The sequence below is a fragment of the Camellia sinensis genome, chromosome 3 (genome assembly GCF_055761805.1).
Source record: "Camellia sinensis isolate YWXY chromosome 3, ASM5576180v1, whole genome shotgun sequence".
In the NCBI taxonomy this organism is placed as follows: Eukaryota; Viridiplantae; Streptophyta; class Magnoliopsida; order Ericales; family Theaceae; genus Camellia; species Camellia sinensis.
Window position 1 is genome coordinate 196,456,042 of NC_138963.1, and position 22,238 is coordinate 196,478,279.

Below are 22,238 nucleotides of genomic sequence, written 5' to 3' on the forward strand. Positions count from 1 at the left end.
TCTACCTACATTTGTACAATTTGACTACAATAAAAATGAAAAAAATTGCACTATAATTTATATATAAAAATTTCATCGGAAGGATTTGTCAATGAATATTTGAAATTATGTGACCATTTATTTTTTGGGTTTGGAATCAAATGTCCATCATAGATTACACATAACATATTATTATAAGTTTAGTACACAAAATTGCACTTTATTTTGTCATGGGACGAATAGGATAATGAAGGGGAGTGAGATATAACTGAAGTAATTTTTCATTGTTACGAAAAAATAATACAAATGATTCAAAAATAATATGATGCATCAGAGATAATGATTGATTCATAGATAATATGATATAGACAACAATTATTAATTCATGAGAGTTAAAGATATGAAAAAATAATACAAATGAATCAAAAATAATATGGTATATGAGAGACAATGATTAACTCATAGATAATATGTTATAAACAATGATTATTAATTGATGAGAGTTAAAAATATTTAAAACGAGAAATAGATAGATAAAAAAAATCAAAAATAGTATTTTAAAATTATAATATTTAATAAATTTAATTATATAAAAATATATTTCCGCACAAATGTATTAAATAATATACTGGTTGCGGATGCTTAGAAGTGGAATAGAATAGTCTAAGAGAAGAAAATCTCTTCTCTTTTTTGTTTTCTTATCGGAGCAAGATATATAACAAGGAAGAAAATTAAAAAAATTATCATTCAGGGTGAGTTTTCAAAAATTATTACATATTAGTGAGCAGATTTATAATTTTAATTATTAATATTTATATTTTTTAAAAAATAATTTTTTTAATTATCACTGATGGATAATTTTTCTAAAAAAAATTATGATTATTAAGATGACACTATGCGTCATTTGAAAATGTCCATCACAACAAAATGAAAAAATTCAAATGTCCACAAAAAGTTATGCCATTTCATGGGAAAATTTGTGTAATATTATTACCCTTTGTTCATTCATTTTATTATGTTTATATATTTAAAATTTCACGTCAGAATTAAATAAAACAAATACCAATTAAATTACCCAAAGACCAAGTCTCTCATTTGACTGAATTAAGTGGAACCAATCAAAGAAAAGAGCTCATAGTAACTATCTTGAGCTCGACCCGACATCGTGGTTGGTAGCACTCGGATTATGCGAGGCCCAATCAATTTGGGAAGTCTGAGGATGCTGTCCATCGGTAGTGTTTTTTGTGAATAGACCGGCTCAAACTTGGCTGCTTTTCGTCGTTGGACTTATTCTTTTGGTCGAGAATGAGACAAACGGTACATAATCACTTTTCTACATTTTATAATCTCCTCCATTTTTTTATTTATTTATTGTTTTTTATTTTAATCTTTTACAAAACATATTTTTTTAAAAATAAATTTACTTTTTAATAAGGATAAATTACACTAATCATTTTGAGATTTAAAAAAAATACATTGAGTTTTATAATTTGTGAGAGGGTAATTTATGTAAAAATTGGGCCGAGCTGGGTAAAAGGCCGAGTAAAATGGCCATGTAAGTTATTCCGGTCGTGTGGATATTCTGAGGTTAGTCCGGTCCTAAAGCTGTGAAGCTAATCCGGTCCAACAGAAGATCGAAGTTAGATCGGTCTAACGGTACTTTGGAGTTAGACCGGTCTTGGAGTTACACCGGTCATGACATGTTAGTTCGGTCTGACCACACCATGCACTACAAAAAAAATTATTTTTTGCGACGGCAAAACGCCATCGCAAATAATCCAAACGCCGTCTCAAAAGCTATTTACGACGGTAAATTTTTTTTTTGCGACGGCAAGTGGAGGTCGCAACAAGGGGGGTTGCAAAAGACCTTTAGCGACGGCAAATTGTTTTTGCGACGGGAATATTTCCTTTTTGCGACGGCAAATATCTGTCGCCAATAGTGGATGAAGATCTGGGCTTTTTTGCGACGGCACAAGCTTTCCGTCGCTAATGAGATTTTGCCGACGGCAAAATTCCGTCGCAAAAAATGTGGCGTTTATGACTATTGGCGACGGCAATTTCACCGTCGCTAAAGCCTTGTTTCTCAAATAAATTCCACACCTTTTGCGACGGTATGGCTGCCGTCGCAAAAAAGCCTGGCACAACTTTTTTTTTTTTTTTTTTTGCGACGGGGTGTTCTGCCGTCTCAAAAAAAATTACAAAAAAAAAAAATCCCTGTTTTACAATTATTTAAAATATAAAAATAACCTGTAATGTTGGCAAATGATATAATAATATAAATACATAAATAAAATAACTAATGTTGGCAAATGAAAAATAGCTTAAAAAAAATCAAAAAATGACATAATAATATAAATCCATACATAAACAAAAGTTGGCAAATGATAAAAATTCCTAATGTTGGTCACATAATACATACATAATGTTGGTCACAAATTTAAATAACATAAATCAAAATCAAAATCAAAAGTTTTCGTCTTGATTCATTCGTGAGTTACAAAAACAGAAGTTGGTCATAATCTTTACGCGCCCACATTTCACGCGAAGCAAATTGCTACTCAGGAAATATCTGAAAAAAACAAAATAAAAATAATTAATAACAATATAATGGTGGTAATATTTTAATTACAGAAAAATATAAAAAAATTAACTACCATATAATTAGAAAGATAGTTTAGTGAAATCCGGCTCAAACTCCCAAACCGGGAACCCGATTCGAGCCCCGTCTTCTCCCATAAGTCTCTCGTGCCTAGGCGGTCGTGTGTGCCAAGTTTCGTGCTAAACCGACGCCGTTTGGTGATTTTGGGGCGTTAACTCCTCGAATTCAAGTTTCTTAAAGAACTAGTTTGCCTAAAGTGAAATTCGGCTCAAACTCCTAAACCGGGAACCCGATTCGAGCCCCGTCTTCTCCCACAAGTCTCTCGTGCCTAGGCGGTTGTGTGTGCCAAGTTTCGTGCTACACCGACGCCGTTTGGTGATTTTGGGGCGTTAACTCCTCGAATTCAAGTTTCTTAAGGAACTAGTTTGCCTAAAGTGAAATCCGGCTCAAACTCCCAAACCGGGAACCCGATTCGAGCCTCGTCTTCTCCCACAAGTCTCTCGTGCCCAGGCGGTCGTGTGTGCCAAGTTTCGTGCTAAACCAACGCCGTTTGGTGATTTTGGGGCGTTAACTCCTCGAATTCAAGTTTCTTAAGGAACTAGTTTGCCTAAAGTGAAACCCGGCTCTAACTCCCAAACCGGAACCCGATTCGAGCCCCGTCTTCTCCCATAAGTCTCTCGTGCCTAGGCGGTCGTGTGTGCCAAGTTTCGTGCTAAACCGACGCCGTTTGGTGATTTTGGGGCTTTAACTCCTCGAATTCAAGTTTCTTAAGAAACTAGCTTGCCTAAAGTGAAACCCGGCTCTAACTCCCAAACCGAGAACCCGATTCGAGCCCCGTCTTCTCCCACAAGTCTCTTGTGGCTAGGCGGTCGTGTGTGCCAAGTTTCGTGCTAAACCGATGCCGTTTGGTGATTTTGGGGTGTTAACTCCTCGAATTCAAGTTTCTTAAGAAACTAGTTTGCCTAAAGTGAAATCCGGCTCAAACTCTCAAACCGGGAACCCGATTCGAGCCCCGTCTTCTCCCACAAGTCTCTCGTGGCTAGGCGGTCATGTGTGCCAAGTTTCGTGCTAAACCGACGCCGTTTGGTGATTTTGGGGCGTTAACTCCTCGAATTCAAGTTTCTTAAGGAACTAGTTTGCCTAAAGTGAAATCCGGCTCTAACTCCCAAACCGGGAACCCGATTCGAGCCCCGTCTTCTCCCACAAGTCTCTCGTGCCTAGGCGGTCGTGTGTGCCAAGTTTCGTGCTAAACCGACGTCGTTTGGTGATTTTGGGACGTTAACTCCTCGAATTCAAGTTTCTTAAGGAACTAGTTTGCCTAAAGTGAAATCCGGCTCTAACTCCCAAACCGGGAACCCGATTCGAGCCCCGTCTTCTCCCACAAGTCTCTCGTGCCGAGGCGGTCGTGTGTGTCAAGTTTCGTGCTAAACCGACGCCGTTTGGTGATTTTGGGGCGTTAAATATACAATGTTTATTTATATACAAAAATAAAACAATAAAATGTAAACCTCATGCCGTATCTGAGAGAAAGTAGTACGCCATGTGGTATAAGCTATGCCGTGAGCTCGCCGATTTTTAGCGTTCCTACTTGCGATTTTCTATAACAGGTTCGACAAATGTGAGTATATAAATATGATTTGTATGTTTACATATCATAAATATAACTTATTTGTATACCTCAGCATCGGAAGTACGCCAATACTCCACAAGTTCTTCCCACTGGCTTGGCACAATGTGCATAGGAACATCATCCTTCAGATTAGGATCAGAACTTCTAGGCTTGAAATACTTAGCCTTAAGCTTGTTCTTGTGATCCTTCCATATGCTGTTGCAGTTTTTCATGCAGATTGGCTTGTACTCCTCTGGACATATATTCAAATTGTCCTATGAAACACAATTTCAAAGTTTAAATAATAATAACACAATTTTGGAATTCGAATTTGTGGACAAAAATATACTTTTACCTTCACATCCTTCCAGATAGCATCAATAATATCATCAGGCACGTTATCCCCTATTGGGCAGTAATTTCCATCAAATTGTATGTCTAGCTTTTTACCAGTACGCCACTCTTTAATGCCCTTGGCACATCCTCTACCACGCCTAGTCGAGGTTGATGAAGAACTAACATGACCTGTGAGATACAATAACAATAAACAATATGCAATGGTAATAAACAAATGCAAATTTAAATAATGTGAATACAAATCATATCAAATAAACCTGAAGTGGGCTGTGAAGAAGTCGAAGGGTCTGCAAAATACAATGAGAATAAACAAGTTATATATAATGAGCATAAATAAATGTATGTTTAAATAATTTTCATACAAATCAAAGCAAATTTATATACCTGCGGATAGCTCACAAGCTGATGATGATAGCTGCTGTGGTGGCACTGATGGTGGACGCACCGATGGTAGGCGTGGAGGCTGAGTACATGGTAGCTGCTGTGGTGCCACTAAAGGCCCCTCCGATAGTGGCCAATGTGATGCCTCCTCTGATGGTGGTGCTACTGATGTCCTGTTATGTAGCACATCAGACATCATGCGCCGGGGATGATCAGGCTTCCTCTTCCTTCCCATAATAATCTGCAAGCAATATAACATTAATTGACATTAGAAACATAGACAATGGTTTGTCGTCAACTATAATATGACATTAATTGAACTAATACAATTACAAAGACAAAGTAAATTAAGAAATTGATGATTAACTACAACCTTGGCCTTAATTGAATTACTAATGTTTCCACCACTATCAGCCTATTTGAACATCAACTGTTTCCCCTTCTGCGGCTTCCCTCACCCAACCAACTTCTTCATCACGAAGCATTATATTTTCTTCCAATTGTTGGCTCATGTATGGCTCGATTTGTGGATCAGTCGAACTCATATTAAATAAACCTCTTTGAGACATCTTCACCATGACTTGCCAGTCCGGTTGTAACGGGTCTGCAACATACCAAACTTGCTCTGCTTGGGACACCAAGATGAAAGGTTCATTGGTAATTCGATCATCTCGGTACAACAAATGATTGAAGTTCACCAACGTGAAATTGAAGACATCTTCTTTCTTTCCGTGAATGTTGTCAATCCAATCACACTTAAACAACACATGTTTCTTCTCATTGGAATATCGAATCTCAACAATATCTGTCAATTGTCCATAATAGTACACAGACCCCACACGAGGATTCTTGTCTTTTCGACTAGCATAACTTATGGTATCTACCTTCAAAGCTACACCACAATTTTGTGTGGCTCGACGATCATCCATGGCCTTTACTCGATACCGAAACCCATTCAGTATATACCCGTTAAACCTCCTTGCCAAGTTATGAGGACCATTTGCCAATAGAATAATCTCTTCAGAAAATATGACATCAGTAGTCCTTCGCAAAGTTTGGACCTATTTTACACGAAAATGTAAAATTTAAAATGTAGTTCGACTTAAGTAACTAGAATCTATAGAGTTAAATACATACATGTTCCTTGAACCAAATGTGAAAAGTTTCAAAATGTTCACGCCAAAGCTGATGATCGTCAACACGAGGCATTTTGAGCTTAAGTACTTCAAGGTGTTCGCTGTGTAGATTGAAATTTTAGCAATACAAAAAATTTTGTAGAAAATTCAATAAAACATAATAAAATATTAAGTCAGTGACTTAACCTACTTTATGAATGGTTGAACCGCGCTTGTATTGAATAAGATGTACCGATGAGCTTGTACCCAAGAAGTATTATCAAGATAAAAGCTTGTGTTTTCACCAATAGCATGACCCAAATTATCAGCACCACTATAGTTCCTCACGGGTCGACTAGATTTGGTTTCCACATCATTGAGATATTGTGCACAAAAATTCATGCATTCTTCCATAAGATATCCTTTGGCAATTGATCCTTCAAGATGAGCTCTATTATGCACGTATTGCTTCAAAGTAAGAAGATACCTCTCAATTGGATACATCCATCGAAACTGAATCGCTCCACCCAATAAGGCTTCATCAGCTAGATGTATAGGCAAGTGCTCCATTATATCAAAAAAACTCGGAGGAAATATTTTCTCTAGATGACAAAGTGTTATAGCGATACGATCTTGAATATATTGCAAATTCGTCGCACGATTCACTTTTGAACACAATTGTCTAAAGAAATTGCTCAATTCAATCAAGGGTTCAATTACATTCTTCGGTAACGATCTTCGAATAGCCAATGGAATAAGTTGTTGCATCAGAATATGACTATCGTGGCTCTTAAGACCCCCAATACTTCTATCATGTGAGCGCACACGACGTGATATATTGGATGAATACCCGTTGGGAACTCTTACTTCCTTCAACACTTTCAAGAACAAATCTTTTTCATCCTTGGTCATCGTGAATTGTGCTGCTGGTAAATAGGCTTTATTCGACCCTCTTAACTGCAAATGTAGGGGTTTTTTAATATTCATATCTTGTAAATCACGCCGAGCATTAACGCCATCCTTCGATTTTCCTGCAACCCCTAATATTGTCCACAACACATTGTCACAAACATTCTTCTCTATATGCATCACATCGAGGTTGTGTCTTATTAGATTGTGCTCCCAATATGGCAATTCATAAATGATACTCTTTTTCTTCCAACTGTGGGTGCGATGTCCAGCTTTCTCCTTCTCTACCTGTCTCCTATGCCTCTCCTTAAGGTCATCCCTCTTGTATTGGGTTAAAATACCCTCAGATTCTAATTGTAGCAACATCTCAGTTCCAAACAACAATTTGGGTTTGAGTCGGACTTCCCGAGTACCATCAAATGATACTTTATCTTTCCGGAATTTATGGCCAGTAGGTAAAAATCTGCGATGACCCAAGTATGATTGTTTCCTACTATGCTTCAACCAACACGATGTAGTTTCCTTATTGCAACAAGGACATGCATATTCGCCTTTAGTGCTCCATCCTGACAAGTTTGCGTATGCAGGAAAATCACTAATTGTCCACAGTAAAGCTGCATGCATTTGAAACATTTGATTTGTTGATGCATCAAATGTTGACACACCCTCATTCCATAGTTCTTTCAACTCCTCAATCAACGGTTGCATGTACACATCAATCTTGTCACCAGGTCCTTTTGGGCCGTCAATAAGCACGGCTAAAATTAGAAATGGTTGCTTTATGCACATCCATGGCGGCAAGTTGTATGGAACGAGCACAACAGGCCAAGTGCTATGAACTATGTTCATCGTTCTGAATGGGTTAAAACCATCAGATGTTAAGCCAAGCTTTACACTTCGGCAATCATTACTAAAGTCAATATTCCGACGGTCAAAATCTTTCCATGCAAGGGAGTCAGCAGGATGCCTGAAGACACCATCATCAGTTCGTTCCTCTGCATGCCATCTCATTAACTTGGCCGTCTTGGATGACATAAACAACCTCTGCAACCTTGGCTTTAAAGGAAAATACCTCATCTGTTTTGCAGCTATTCGTTTGCCACCTTTGTTAGGACCATTTGAACCACCATCACCATTTGATTTCCATCTACAACTGTTGCATATGACATATTTATCAAGATTGGCATCCTCGTTTCGAAACAACATGCAACTGTTGGGACATGCATCCCACGTCTCATACGTGAAGCCCAAATCTGTTGTGACCTTTTGAGCTTTATAATATGAGTCCGGGAGTTTCACACCCAACGGGAACGCCTTATTCAATAACTCAAGCAGCATGTCAACAGACTTGTCTGTCCACTGATTAAGCACCTTCAAATGTAAAAGTCGAACAATGAATGACAAAGATGTGAACTTCTGACAACCCGGATACAATTCACTTTGTGCATCTTGAAGAAGTTTGAAATACTTTGAAGTCTCTGCATTTGGACCGAGCTAGGGTTCAAATGCATAGGGATCAGGCCCCTGTGGTTCATCACCCTCAACACTTGTATCGGCAAGTGGATTTCCCATAGCCCCTTGTATCATTCCAATCATATCATCCCCAATGTCTGAATTAGCTAATGTTTCATTCTCTCAATTACCATGCAGAGATACGTAAGATTTCCCATGATTAATCCAATGTTTGTATTTTTTAAAAAAACCATTCAAAATCAGATGCTCCCGTACACCCTCTCGTACAAAATAGTATCGATTCTCACACTTCCTACACGGACAACTGATCATTGAACCTTTAACCCTATTGGTGTAGGCAAACACAAGGAATTCATCAATCCCATTAATGTATTCGCTCGACATCCTATTTGGAAAATCGATCCAACTCTCATCTATAATCTGTACACATCCACAAAAATATCTCATCAAAGTAACTCTAAATATAATACCTACGTATTCATGTACCATGATACCTATCCATCCAATTTCTCTCAAATAGGTAGGTAGTCTTATCCTAGTTAGTTATTTACCGATTTAATAGGAGAACATAAAAAATGAAATACTTATACAACAACACGTGAGATCAATTAATTGAAGAAAAAAATGATATAATTTCATACTTTCTGAGTCATAACTTAAAAAATAAATAAATCATAACCAAACACCACATGAGGCACAACCAAAGATCTTATAAGTCTTAACTAAAACAATATCATAATTAACGAAGATAATTCATCATAACTAAAGAAAAAAAAAATGACATAACTAATGATGCATATGATAAATGGATGTGTACGGTAGAATTCTCCAAATTATTAGTATTCCATAATACTATGCGGCATTATTTATGAACTTGATAGATGAGTTATACAAAAACACACTAATCAAGTATATTGTCTCAAAAATTATTTAATAAAAATGGATCATTATTCTGTATATTATAATTTTGAACATCACATACATAATCTTATGTAACAAAGTAGAATAAGAAAGCCCAGTCCAAGTTTCTTTTCTATCTATATATATGGAGGCCTAATTACTTTCCATACTACAAATTACTTCCACAAACACACTAGCAAAGATCAACCAGGTAACGTAAATACTTAAATGCCTTGCACACTACATGTTGGGAACATTTTAAGATATGCTCTCCTTGAAAGAAAATGCAAAAACTACATATAATGAAATGATAGCAGAACTGCATTAGCTATGGTTATGAAGTTCACAGACTAGATAGATGTACAGTATAACCAAATTAAGCACAGAACCATTACCTGTCGATAGAGTGGTGACTGGAACTTAAAATCCACCAAAAAATAAAGGTTTCAAGTTCCTGGATCAAGTCCCGGCCTAAATTTCCAAAAGTTTATCAAATGATCAAAAAGACTACTTTTCGATACAGTTGCCTGGAAGAAAAACAGAACAAATTATAGGTACATCAATAACAGTATCAGCAAAATTAAACTCATGATTTATTTTATTATAAGACTTAAACTTTGAGTTTTTTTTTTTTCCTAATTTTTCATATTATTTTTTATTGGACACTTCTTATATTATTGAGAATTGCATTACTTTAGTGATTAAGTAGTGTATATAATATGAGAAATTTGTTGGGTTATATTATGAAATTTGAAGTATACCAATGCAGTTTTTTGAAACTCTTCAATCGTGGAACTAAACTGGATTTGAACAAATTTTGCAGTTTGGTTTTGGTTCGATTTCTAAAATTTCAGAATTTATGATTCCAAAATTTCTCTAAGGATAGGTTTAGTACTTGGATCATCTCATAAACAAATTAAACTAGTATGTAAACACCCCTACTAAAACATTTGATTAATCAGGCTAAAAATGATTATACATCATTCACTTTTATAAGTCATGTATATTTTCTTTTCCAACATTTTTAGCAAGTGGCCACAAATAAGAGACCCGTTAACAATTTTTTTTTTTTAAATATATAAAAATAGGTTGTGAATTTTTAAAAGTTTATTATTTTTCAAAAAAATAAAATGATTGGAAATAATGAGTGTTTCCATAAATGTTATTATTATTTATTTAAATATACAAATTAAGTGTTATTATTTATTTTCAAAAAAATAAAATGATTGGAAAACAATGAAAACAGATTTTAGTTTTATAATGTATATATATATTTATATATAATAATGAAAACAGATTTCCATAAATGTTATTATTATTTATTTAAATATACAGATTTTATAATATCAATGTAATTAGAATTATAATGTATATATATATATTTATATATAATTTACATATTTATATATATATATATATTATATATATATCAATATATATATATAGATGATACAGATTTATCAATATATATATATATATATATATTGATACAGATTTATATATATATATATACAGATTTAATAATGTATATATTATCAATATATATATATATATATAGATGATACAGATTTATCAATATATATATAGATGATACAGATCTGTGTATATATATACAGAGAGAGAGAGAGAGAGAGAGAGAGAGAGCATACCTGTCGTCCTCGCCGCAGCAGCACCGCACCACCGTTCGCCGTTCGCCGTTCGGCTTCGTAGGGATTTGGGGGAAAGAAATTGGTTTCAAACATTTAGGGATTTGGATTATGTTTTGATCGAGCGGCAAGATGAATAGGGAAGAGCGGGGGCAAAAAAAATTTCACTTTTTGCGACGGTAGGTTTTACACCGTCGCAAATGGCAAGTATTTTATTCATAAAACGGCGCCGTTTAAATTAGACTTTTTTGCGACGGACAATTGCCGTCGCAATAAGTAAACTATTTGCGACAGCAAACGTATGCCGTCTCAAAACATTTCTTTTGGCGACGGTAAAAACATCCGTCGCTAATACTAATGCATTTACTCCCTATCCGCGCATTTTTTATTACCGACGGGGAAAACGCCGTCGCCAAATCCTTCATTTGCGACGGTTTATGCTGCCGTCGCAAAAAACCATTTTTTGCGACGGGACAAGCGCCGTCGCTAATGCTTCCGTGTTTTTTACCCCATTTTCTTGTAGTGATGGGTTGTGCATGAGAAGTCGATGTAAGAGCAGTAAAAGGAAGAGCTAGTTCGGCTTATTCTGCGGCTATGCATAGTCATGTTTACTTCGGTCATGTTGGAGTTCAGCCGTTGTAAAAACCATTTCACTTGATTTAAGCAGTGAGGGGGGTGTTGAAGGATAAGTATTATCTTTCAGGAGTATGAATCCTAGGAGGACTCTGCATGGACAAGTAGAAGTCCTCCTAGGATTGTGCCACACGAAACCTATAAAAGCTCACAAACATCACCTTTGGAGAGGTAACACACAATTTTGTTTTCTGAATTCACAGAGCTTTTGTCTATTTGTCAAGCTTACTGACTTAGGCATCGGAGAGGTTTCCGGCACACACCCGCCGGCTAGCTCGCGTTTGTGTTTTCAGGTGATAAAGCGACGATGTACGGAGGAGTGCAGACTTGATCAACAGGATTATACAAGAAGGTTTATTTCTTTCCCGTACAATTTGATATATTATATTTAACTTTTTTAAAATTTTAATTCACATAATACTGAATAAAAATGATATTGCAATTTTTTTAATATATATATTAAAAATAGGATTACACCCGTTCTGTGCACGGTATCACACAAATAATTTAAAAATAATATTAATATTAAATAGTATTTAAAAATATTTTAAAACGTAGAGAAAAAAGAGATTTAAAATCTAATAAATTTTAATTATTTTCATAATATTTAAAATTATTATTATTTTAGTCTTGTCATCAATGGTGTGTTCCTCCTATTAAAACAAAAAATGTGTTATAATATAAATAGTAAAACATAAAGGCAAAAAATAGTAGAAATTATAAAAATTGTATTTATGGTAAAACATAAATAAATTATGTCATGAAATTTTGCAATTGTAGCTTATCTTATGTTCATTCAATACTATAGCACATCAAATGTGTCAATTAACTTTTATCCTTTATCTTCTTTGTGAAACTCAATAAAAAAATTAACATTAAAACTAATTTATAGAATAAAATAGAAAAGAGAACAAAGGGAATAGTCCATTTTTCAGTTACCCCTCAAACTGACTTTCACCTTGTTAAGCATAAATGAAAGATCTCTCCTCAAATAGATCAATTATAATTAAGTCAACCATTAAAAATAAAAATTAAAGTTCAAACTTGAGCTAGGCTAGTATAACACATAGATCACCCTAAAGCCATTCTCTTGGTTTGACTCCACCATTAAGACTAATCTTTTCTTAATTTTAAAATTAATATATATATATATACATATATATTTAGTTTTCATATTATAAAAAATTAATTATACTAATGCATCTTCAACTATTTACGGATGAACTTATCCCACAAAATAATTTTTCTTAGCATATACCCACTAAAACAATTCTCATTGTTTGAATTATATGTCACTTTTAAAATTAATCTATTAAATAAATAAAACATATTTGCATATAAAATAACGTAAATAAGTTAGCCCACAATCTTAATTTTTTTAGTCCATCTCTAATGCTACACCAAATCCATTACCAAATTTAAATTTGGTGAAAAAGTTTCTCTTTTTGTGCTCCAATGGTTTCATCAAACTTGTATCAAATTGAGAATACCAAATATTTCACCAAACTGAGGATGCTTTGTGTCTTTCATCAAATCACTATTCATTACCGTTGTATTTTCACCACCGGATGTCTCCTCAAATGTCCCCCTGATGTCTTCTCAGATGACCATCTCAAAGCAAAATTTGAGAAAAATTTTACACTGGAAGGTCGACCCTCCGGATGACCCGTTATCATCTTGGTCACTGATGTTGTTGTTCCTTGTCTCATTGTGAAAATTTTACATTGGTCGGTCAACTGGCAGATTGACCGTCTGGTCGTCCGCCTGGTCAACCGGTGGTTTGATGAAAAGCAAAATCCTTCCGTTGGAGCAGCCAATATCAAAGAGAGTTTTTACTCAAATTTTTACTCGAATTTGGTAAAAAAAGTAATACACCATTGGAGATGCCCTTAATTGAACCATTTTAGTGTTTAAAGCCTAATCTATTGATAAAAACTCTAGTCTAGACTTAATTTTTATTTATTTATTTTTGGACCAAATTATTTAGACCATATAGGGTATTCAACTACGAATAACATTAGATGATGAAACTTATTATGATTTACCTTAAGGATACTTTTCACACTTCATATGTAGATTTTTAAAAGGAGTAATATTATTGATGTTGGTTGAAAGGTACCATATTGAGGCCATTTAAGTTACAGTTTTAGTCTTTCAGTTTTATTTATTTGGTGGAGATGATGTGTTTCGTGCACTTGTACAAAATTGGCAGGAAATATGAAACTTCAATAAAAAAGGGCGCGAAAGCAGATTCTCCGTGCAAGAAGTGAAAAATTCGAGCCAGCCAGACTACTGCACGTGCGGCTCACCACCGCTCGAGCGGCCTACATGGGCGCACAAGCAGCCACCTAGGGACGCGTGCACAGAATTTTTGGTCTGTTTTGCTGAGAATAAAAGACAAAAAAATAGCCAAACCTGGGGTTCGAAAAATTAATTGAGAGAAAGAGAGGCTAGGGTTCTAAAGAGGGATATTCTACCAAGGCTTGAGGAACACTTCCATGGGGGTTTCTTCTTCATCTTCTTCCTCTTCCCACTCCTCCATGAGTGGCTAGTCGTCTTTTCTAGGGTTTTGATGAAACCCTAGCCATGTAATAGGATTTCTCATTAGCTTTTGTTAGGTTTTATTCTTGGCAACCCGGTTTGACAAAACTCCTTTCAGTTGTATTTATTTTCGCACTTTTATTTCAGTGAGACTATGAGTGTTTAGATGCGAATCTAACCAGAATCAAGCCTTTCAGAGAAGTTTGTGATGATAAAGCTTTCAAGATTGCCACTTCGCTGATTAAGATGGGGATCGAGTTGCCCGGTCAGCTCGCGGGGGTCCAGGGGGCAGCGCCCCTTGGCGGGTCCGGGGCAGCGCCAAGGCGGGGTCGAGGGGCAGCGCCCCCGAAGCAAAATGCAAAAATGCATTCAAAATTGCCTGGTCGCTCGAGCGGACATACCCGCGCTCGAGCGGAGAATCCCTGGTTCCAGCAGTTTTGGTCGCCTGCAAAAGTACTGAGATATGTGATTTTGCGCTCGAGCGGACCTCTGTTATATCACGCGCATATTTTGCTGAAGCCCGCTCGAGCGGGCTGTTGGGCGCTCGAGCGGAGATCGCGGGACAGATTCTATAAATTCGCGTGTTGGGTCAGATTTTAGGATTACTACTCCAGATCTTCTTTTTGGGTTCTAGGGTTTATATCTGGGGATACTTTGTGAGTTTTCTTTGATGTTTTTATTGAGTATTCAACTCATGGTTTAAAGAGAGTACATCAAAGGTTGTGTTTTGTTCTACAAAAGAGAGAGTTGTTCTTCGGTGGATTCTGAAGAATTCGAGCCTGAAGCTTTGGTGGATTCCGGGGTGGCTCATCGTAAAGACAATTCCGAGGTGAAGACGAGTTGGAAGAGGCACATAGAGGTTGGTTCAATTAGGCGTGGATTCGCTAGGTAATTGAGAGTATACCTGTGTATTTCCTTTAAATCTTCGTAGTGGATTGTTTTGTGGCTGTTGCCCGTGGTTTTTTGATCACAGTTGGAGGTGTCCAATTGTGATTTTTTCCACGTAAAATCGTTGTGTCTCTTTGTCTTGATTGTTTGATTGTTTGATTGGGATTGTTATATTCTGCTTAAAATTGATACATAATCACAAATCAATATCTAGGGGATTTCTAGATTTTTCAGCTTTAATTATGAATTGGTTTGAATGGATGTATGGATGATTTGGAAGTTTCTTATATATGATTTTCATTACCTCTTCAAGCATTTTACTCTCTGTGATTGTTTAATGTTTTCCATACATTTGTTTTCTTTGTGTTTGTATTCAAAGTATAAGACGAGTCATGCTATGAGAGACGGGTCGTATTGCTACCATAGTTTAGAGCAAACGGCTCGTACTACTCGGGATGATTCGTGCCTGTACGTTGAATGCAACAACCCTCTTGATCAATATTTCAAACTTGTAGTTGTGAAATATTGGGTAGTTCAAACCGAATCGCAATTGTTGGCCAATGTTAAGTCTCATTCATATGGTTAGTGGTGAATTCTCTGCCCTAGGATTTTTCCCGAAAATTAATAACTAAAACCCTAATTTCAATTGTCAATATAATTCCTCAATTTCATTTAATTGCTGTTTAGTTATAAAATCAATCTTATCTTTTTAATCAAAATTAATTTAGGAATTTTGCGATTGAATTAATCTAATTTCACTTTTGTTCCTGTGGATCGATACCTGGACTTGCCATGATTCTAATAGAATTTGGTATGGTTTAGTGATTTATATTTGGTGTGTGTAACAACCCATCAATTATGTGATCATATTTTAATATCAGATTTTGGTATCATATATTATAATACCTCCTATCATTCGATGGGCGTCACATGACACATGTAATTATTGGCTTTAGAACGTTATATCAGATACTACCAAATACGATCACTATATCATAACTAAATTTCACATTTTAAATAAAATAATACTATATATACCAATTGGTATACTAATTAGTGTACTAACAGATGATATTGCATTTAGAGGTTTAGAGGTTTGAAATATTACAAATTTTCAAATTTCAAATGATATGTGGCTTATAAAATTTTATTTTGGACTTTCCATTTAAAAGACCTAAAATTAGATATGTAGCTTGATGTACCAATAGTTTTATGCCAAATATATTTCTTAGCTTTAAAAAAAAATTAAAAAAGTAAAAAACTTTGTAAGATTTTTTTATAAAATAAATAAATAAAAAAAATGTAAAATTTTAATAAAAAAATAGAACTCTACATAATAAAATTTAAAAATTAACATTGATAGGTGTAAGAGGAGCTAATTTGAGCCCACTAAATTAATTAGGCCCAATAGTCCAAGGATGATGGGCCCGAATTTATCACCATCAAACGGGCCGAATCACTCTAAGCCTCGAAAGGGTTCGGATCCACGAACTTAAAGACTTACTTGGGCCCGGACTCGAAAGGGTATTGAGCAAGCCTAGAGATTCGAGGCACTCGGACTCGAAAGGGTTCGGATCTACGAACCTAGAGATCCGAAGCACTTGGCTTCGAAGGGATTCAGACGCAATCTAGAAGTCGCTCCGTTAATGAGTCCCAGAACACTTGCGGGCTCGAAACTTTCCGGGATCTACGCACTAGAACCATGGGCATAATGGAGTTCGAACAAATGACCCGATCCCGAGGACGGTGAGTGGAGATAAATTCACTCTTCGGTTAAACTAGCCTATACCCGAGTCGAGGTGGCACGATCTAGGGGGTCCCCGAGACTCGGCAATATTTGCGGCAGGGCGTTCTCTTGAACTAACCCCGACCCTTATGCTGCAGAACGTCCTCTGGGACTACTCCTGACCCTTTGGGATGATTGGGGATCATTGGTTAGGTGTGGTTAAGAAGAAGGGTTCGCCGAGGGGTTGATCTCCTCTTCGGGGTTTTTCTCATCCTCGGAGAGGTCACCTCCTCGGATAAGGTGGTTAGAGAGAATATTCCCCATGTGCTTTACACATGGGCTCCATCCTACATCATGAGGTGTCTATAAATAGCACCCACCCATAGCTTTACAAGGGATGGATTTTGGAAAGTTAACTCTTGGAAAAGAACTAATTTCCCTTCTCCATTATCAACCTTGAGAGTAAAAGTGGGAGATCCATGGGAGAGCCTTGCCATTATTCTGTTTCTAGCTACTTTACCTTCTTCTTCACCCAATCTCTAATCTCCATCATCTCCTTTACTCTTGTGTTCTTGAGTTGAGACCATTGAAGAATCTAAGCCTCTCACATTTCTTCTAGAGAATTCGAAGTTGTTCTTCAAGGATCTTCGAAGATCTTCGAATTTTCCAACTCATTTCTTGAACCCTCTCATACAATAGGTTATAATTAATATGTATTGCATGGATTCATATTTACTATTATACTATAAATAAACTTGTTTGGGATGACCTAAATAAGTGTAGTTTTTGTCTTTTTACGAAAAGATGTGCAGAAAAGTAGAGAGGTGATGTGATGGAAAAAAAATAAAAAGATAAAAAGATAGATTATTTTTGAGTTGCCAAACTTGGCCTAAATTTGGTGAAGTAGTGTTCTATTGTTATTATAGTTTAAAATTTTGATTTATTTTTATATCAATATCATAAAATATATATATATACATTTAACAATTTGAAAGATCGTTATTATGAAATTTGAAATATATTACCATAATAATAAAAAAATCAATAATTATAATTAAAGTAAAATAACCAATGAATTTATGACACATTTATTTTTGAATTTTATTATTTAAAAAATATTTGAAAAAAATTAGGTTAAAATTTTCTAATTTATTGACCCAATAATATTTTTATATAATAGTTTAGATAGAATTAAAAATATAGATATAGATTTCATACCATAATCATTGAAATTAAAAATAATAATTATATCATTGCATGTTTTGAAATCACAAAATTTAAGGAAATAATGCTAATATATTATTGCCAATGATTAAGAGGATTTAAAAATTAACCAATAATAATTTTATGTGATAGTATGGACAGAAGTATAGATATAGATTTCATATTATAACCATGGAAAATAAAAATAATAATTACATCATTGCAGGTTTTGAAATCACAAAATTTAAAGAAATAATACTAATATATTATTGGCAATGATTAAGATGATTTAAAAATTAACCAATAATATTTTATGAAATAGTATAGATAGAAGTATAGATATAGATTTTTGTTATGACCAAACCTACCCCTATAAGTTTAGCGTTGTAACTGGCCAGTAATCCTAAGATTACCAAATATCTCTGAGATATATTAGCAAAATAAGGGGCTAGCAAAAGCAAATATCAACATATAATGTCCATAGAGCTGTGCAGATTTATATAAGACGAAAAATTTAACTTATATTTACATATATTATAACATCATTCTTGCATTACCACATACATAGATAACAAAAAGGGACTTAGGCCTGAGTACAGAGTAATACAAAGACTTATCCAAATAAATAAAAGCAATAAAAGCTTAAAACGTGTTTTTTAGCTTGGTCACAAACATTGTCCACAGAAACAGGACCACAAAAGACTCCTAGAACCTCTTCGGGAGGCGGACTGGTTGGCTGACACAAATAAAATCTAGACTAGAAGTCTCAAACCTAATCATGCGCCTGGTCACCTATATATATAATATAAATAATGAGCTGGAACCCAGTGAATAACATCAGAGTAAAGGAGAATGATGTCCATAATAGATTCAGAAATCAAAATTCAAATCAGAAATAAATTTTTATATATATTTAGATTTGTAAACAATTATACATGGTATATCCCTTAGCTAACAGAGCAGATGGTCATATAAGACCCATATACAGAGCAAATGGTCATATGATACCCATACATAGAGCAGATTAGACAAATGATTATGCATAATCGTAACAAATATAGGTTTGATAGATAGTTTTATGATTGGAACCCAGATAGATCCCTGGTACTAGGTAACAAATCACAGATATTAAATATTAGATAACAGATGCTAAGGATGCCACGATTATATCTCAGAAATTGGACAATCATTCATTCAGTCAAAAAATATCATTTCAGAAAACAGAGTGCAACTTATTATTAGAAAATGCATATAAGTAAACATATCTTTACAGAACTGGTACTCATAGATAGCTCTAGAATCAAATCAGAGGAATCGAACAGATCAGACAAACAACGGCGCGTGACCTATACAAACATGTGACAGATACATACTGAAACACTTGACTTATTATATTCTTTCTTAGTGTGTTTCTAAGTCATTCCTCATTATTGTGGCTTAAACCATGGCTTGAGAATGCCTAAGATAGAATGAGGATGCGATTATGTGCTTTGAAAACACTTGACAAAATTTCAAAATATAGGACAGTTTGCTCGAGCGGAACCCTTGGTCTGTAAAAGTACTGAGAGCTCGCATTTTACGCTCAAGCTAACTTTTTGGTCACTCGAGTCATGAGCCTAACAAATGTGAGTTCACTCGAGCGAATCGTAGGTCGCTCGAGCCAACTATACTGTTTGCAAGACTTCTGAGAGCTCGCAAAGTACGCTCGAGCGAAGAGTTCATCGCTCAAGTGAACCCTGCGAACTCTAAAATTTCCAGATTTGCTCTCCAAGTTCAAAACTCAATCTCCTTGCACCAAAACACATTCTTCTGAGCCAAAACTTAAGAAAACACTTAGAAACTTGTGTAAAAACATGAATTGAGGCTCAATTCGTAAAATCGAAGATCACAATCAAATCAATTCTTTAAACTCATGCTCAAATACTCTTCAATTCTTCAAAATCAAGCTTTGAAGTACATGCATGCAATAACATGAACTCTTATCTTTCAAAACATGAACAAATGAAGTGTTATAAGTAAATTCATGTTGAATTCTCTCTATCATGCAAATATAGGCCCATACATGTAAGTATTTGTTGAAGTTCAAACTCAAATTCCATGAATTATGCATGCATGCAAGAGTTGGTTCTAAATTCTTCACTTCTAGTTCAATTTTCACTCAGAGACTCAAATTCATCTTGAATTCACATGATAAATGGCTGAAACATAAGATTTAGGAATTGATTACTCACCTCAAGTATTGAATTAGCAAGAATCCTAAGTTCTTCCCAAATTCCAAGTCTCTAGCTTAGATTACAAGCCAATTCTTCAATTCTCTTTCCAATACTCACCTTCCTTCAAGGTTGAGCTTAACTCTCTCTCTCTCTCTACATTTTTGTTGGTCAAAATGTTGAAGGATCATGTTTGGTTAAGTTTATGTCTTCTATTTATATGATAGGATTAGCTTAACTAATTAAGTGTGATTAAAGTTAAGCTAATTCAATTTAGTAATTAATTTATTCTAATTATTTGGATCCGAATCAATTTATAATTAAACTTTCTATAGCATTTTAAAAATCCTAAATAATACATCAACTTAGTCAATTTCATGTTCGGATACTAATAAGGCCTTCAATTTTCATATCAAAATAGAATTTCAGACAAATATTCCTACAACAGACAAATAGAAATTCAAATAACTCACAAATCACACAATTAACATATAATTTCATTTAGCCACTTGATTCACATCCTTAATTACTGATTAACGGCTAATTATGAATCAGGGTTGTCACAATTTCATACCATAATCATTGAAACTAAAAATAGTAATTACATCATTGCAAGTTTTGAAAATCACAAAATTTAATGAAATAATACTAATATATTATTGGAAATGATTGAGAGGATTTAAAAATAAACTAAATTTATGTAAATTATATTTTAGACTAATCATAGAATGACGTGTATTTTAAATGTTAAAAAATTCAAAAAGTATGAAAAAATTATATTTAGATTTTCAATATCAAAAAGGCAACAACCTTTTTGCTTGTATTATATTGGTTTGGGAAGTGGGTTGTTTTTTTGATTTTTTAGTTTTTTTGGCTGTTTTAGCCTGGGCTAAAAAGTCTAGTTTGGGAAGGGCTTTTTGACTTTTTTAATTTTTTTTGTGAGAGAAGAGTGTAATGATTATGGATTGAATGTGATGTTTTATTTTTTATGACTAAAATTGCATATTTTATCTTTTATAACTAAAATAGCCAAATTAGCCCTTCCCAAACGATTTACTTCATTTATAAAGGAAAGTGTAACTATACCAAATTTATAGGGCTTGTTATATTTTTTCTAAATCTAAAAAGTCATCAATGTAAAACTGATAAGAAATTGTGATCAATGTGAAGATTTTCTTCCCGATCTAAAAAAAAAATGAAAATAATAAAAGAGTGATCAATGTAATTTATCATTTTAATAAATAAAAATATATATATACAAACTGTGAGTATTTTAAAACTTTTTATTTTTTATTTTATAAGAATATGAAAAAAAGCACACACACAACCAAACAATATTGTTCATTAAGCCACTTATCTATCCCAAATTCTTATGTAGGTAAAAAAAAAAATTAATAAATGAAAGATATGAAAGTGACTGAAATATTTAGCTTATTATAATGGGTAGGAAAAATCTTGGTTTACATTGCACATCATATGCAATTCCAAATACAATTACATAAATTTTCATAAATTTAAATAAGTGATTTCATAAAAATACGTAAATTCAACATAAATTCGCTTAATCACATAACTTTTAATAAACTCACACAAATTTATATTCAATTTATATATTTTTATATAATTACTTATATAAATCCATAAAAAATTACATAATTTTATATAAGGTTACACGGTGTGCATTACAGCGGAGCATTTCCCTTTACATTGCTCAATTCGAACCAAACATGTCATTTGATAATTTTGACTTTTTTTTAAAAATGTATTTTACGTTTCTACTTTCTACCATATAAGGAAAGTGGGTGAACAGTGGGTTTATTGTGTTTGGGTCCGCAACTTTTGAAAGGAAAATTACATACAAGTTTTATTTACAAATGTTATAATAATTTAAGTCTTATTTAAAAAATTTTGAACTAATAAGTCTTATTTAATAAAATATAAGTCTTATTTAATAAAATTAAGAATATTATTAATTTTTTTAATTTTTAAAACTAAGAACATTATCAATTTTATATAATAATGTTCCAGATAATTATTTCACTAACTAATGAAAAAAATAAATATGAGAT

The 22,238-nt window shown here is 34.2% G+C and overlaps 1 protein-coding gene and 1 long non-coding RNA gene across 2 annotated transcripts; both read right to left on the reverse strand.

Annotated features, from left to right (window-relative positions):
* Positions 1–4,119: 4,119 nt before the first annotated feature.
* LOC145821240 (uncharacterized) lies at positions 4,120–4,794 on the reverse strand. Its single transcript, XR_014363267.1, has 3 exons — positions 4,543–4,794; positions 4,256–4,462; positions 4,120–4,176 (listed from the first exon to the last, which is right to left on the reverse strand). It is a non-coding gene; the product is annotated as an uncharacterized LOC145821240 (long non-coding RNA).
* A 677-nt stretch (positions 4,795–5,471) lies between these two features.
* Positions 5,472–6,835, reverse strand: LOC145822144 (uncharacterized). The gene is made up of 4 exons (XM_082918742.1): positions 6,252–6,835; positions 6,063–6,162; positions 5,526–5,986; positions 5,472–5,481 (listed from the first exon to the last, which is right to left on the reverse strand). The coding sequence occupies exons 1-4, from the start codon at positions 6,806–6,808 to the stop codon at positions 5,472–5,474; spliced, it is 1,128 nt and encodes a 375-aa protein (XP_082774868.1). The 5' UTR covers positions 6,809–6,835.
* Between the last annotated feature and the right edge of the window lie 15,403 nt (positions 6,836–22,238).

What these genes read in the sequence shown, in the direction of transcription:
- LOC145822144 (XM_082918742.1), bottom strand. Translation starts at nt 6,808, where the DNA reads ATGCAACAACTTATTCCATTGGCTATTCGAAGATCGTTACCGAAGAAT. An exon ending in GCGGTTCAACCATTCATAAA is followed by an intron (nt 6,163 to 6,251) that starts GTAGGTTAAGTC and finishes CAATCTACACAG; the next exon opens with CGAACACCTTGAAGTACTTA. An exon ending in ACATTTGGTTCAAGGAACAT is followed by an intron (nt 5,987 to 6,062) that starts GTATGTATTTAA and finishes CGTGTAAAATAG; the next exon opens with GTCCAAACTTTGCGAAGGAC.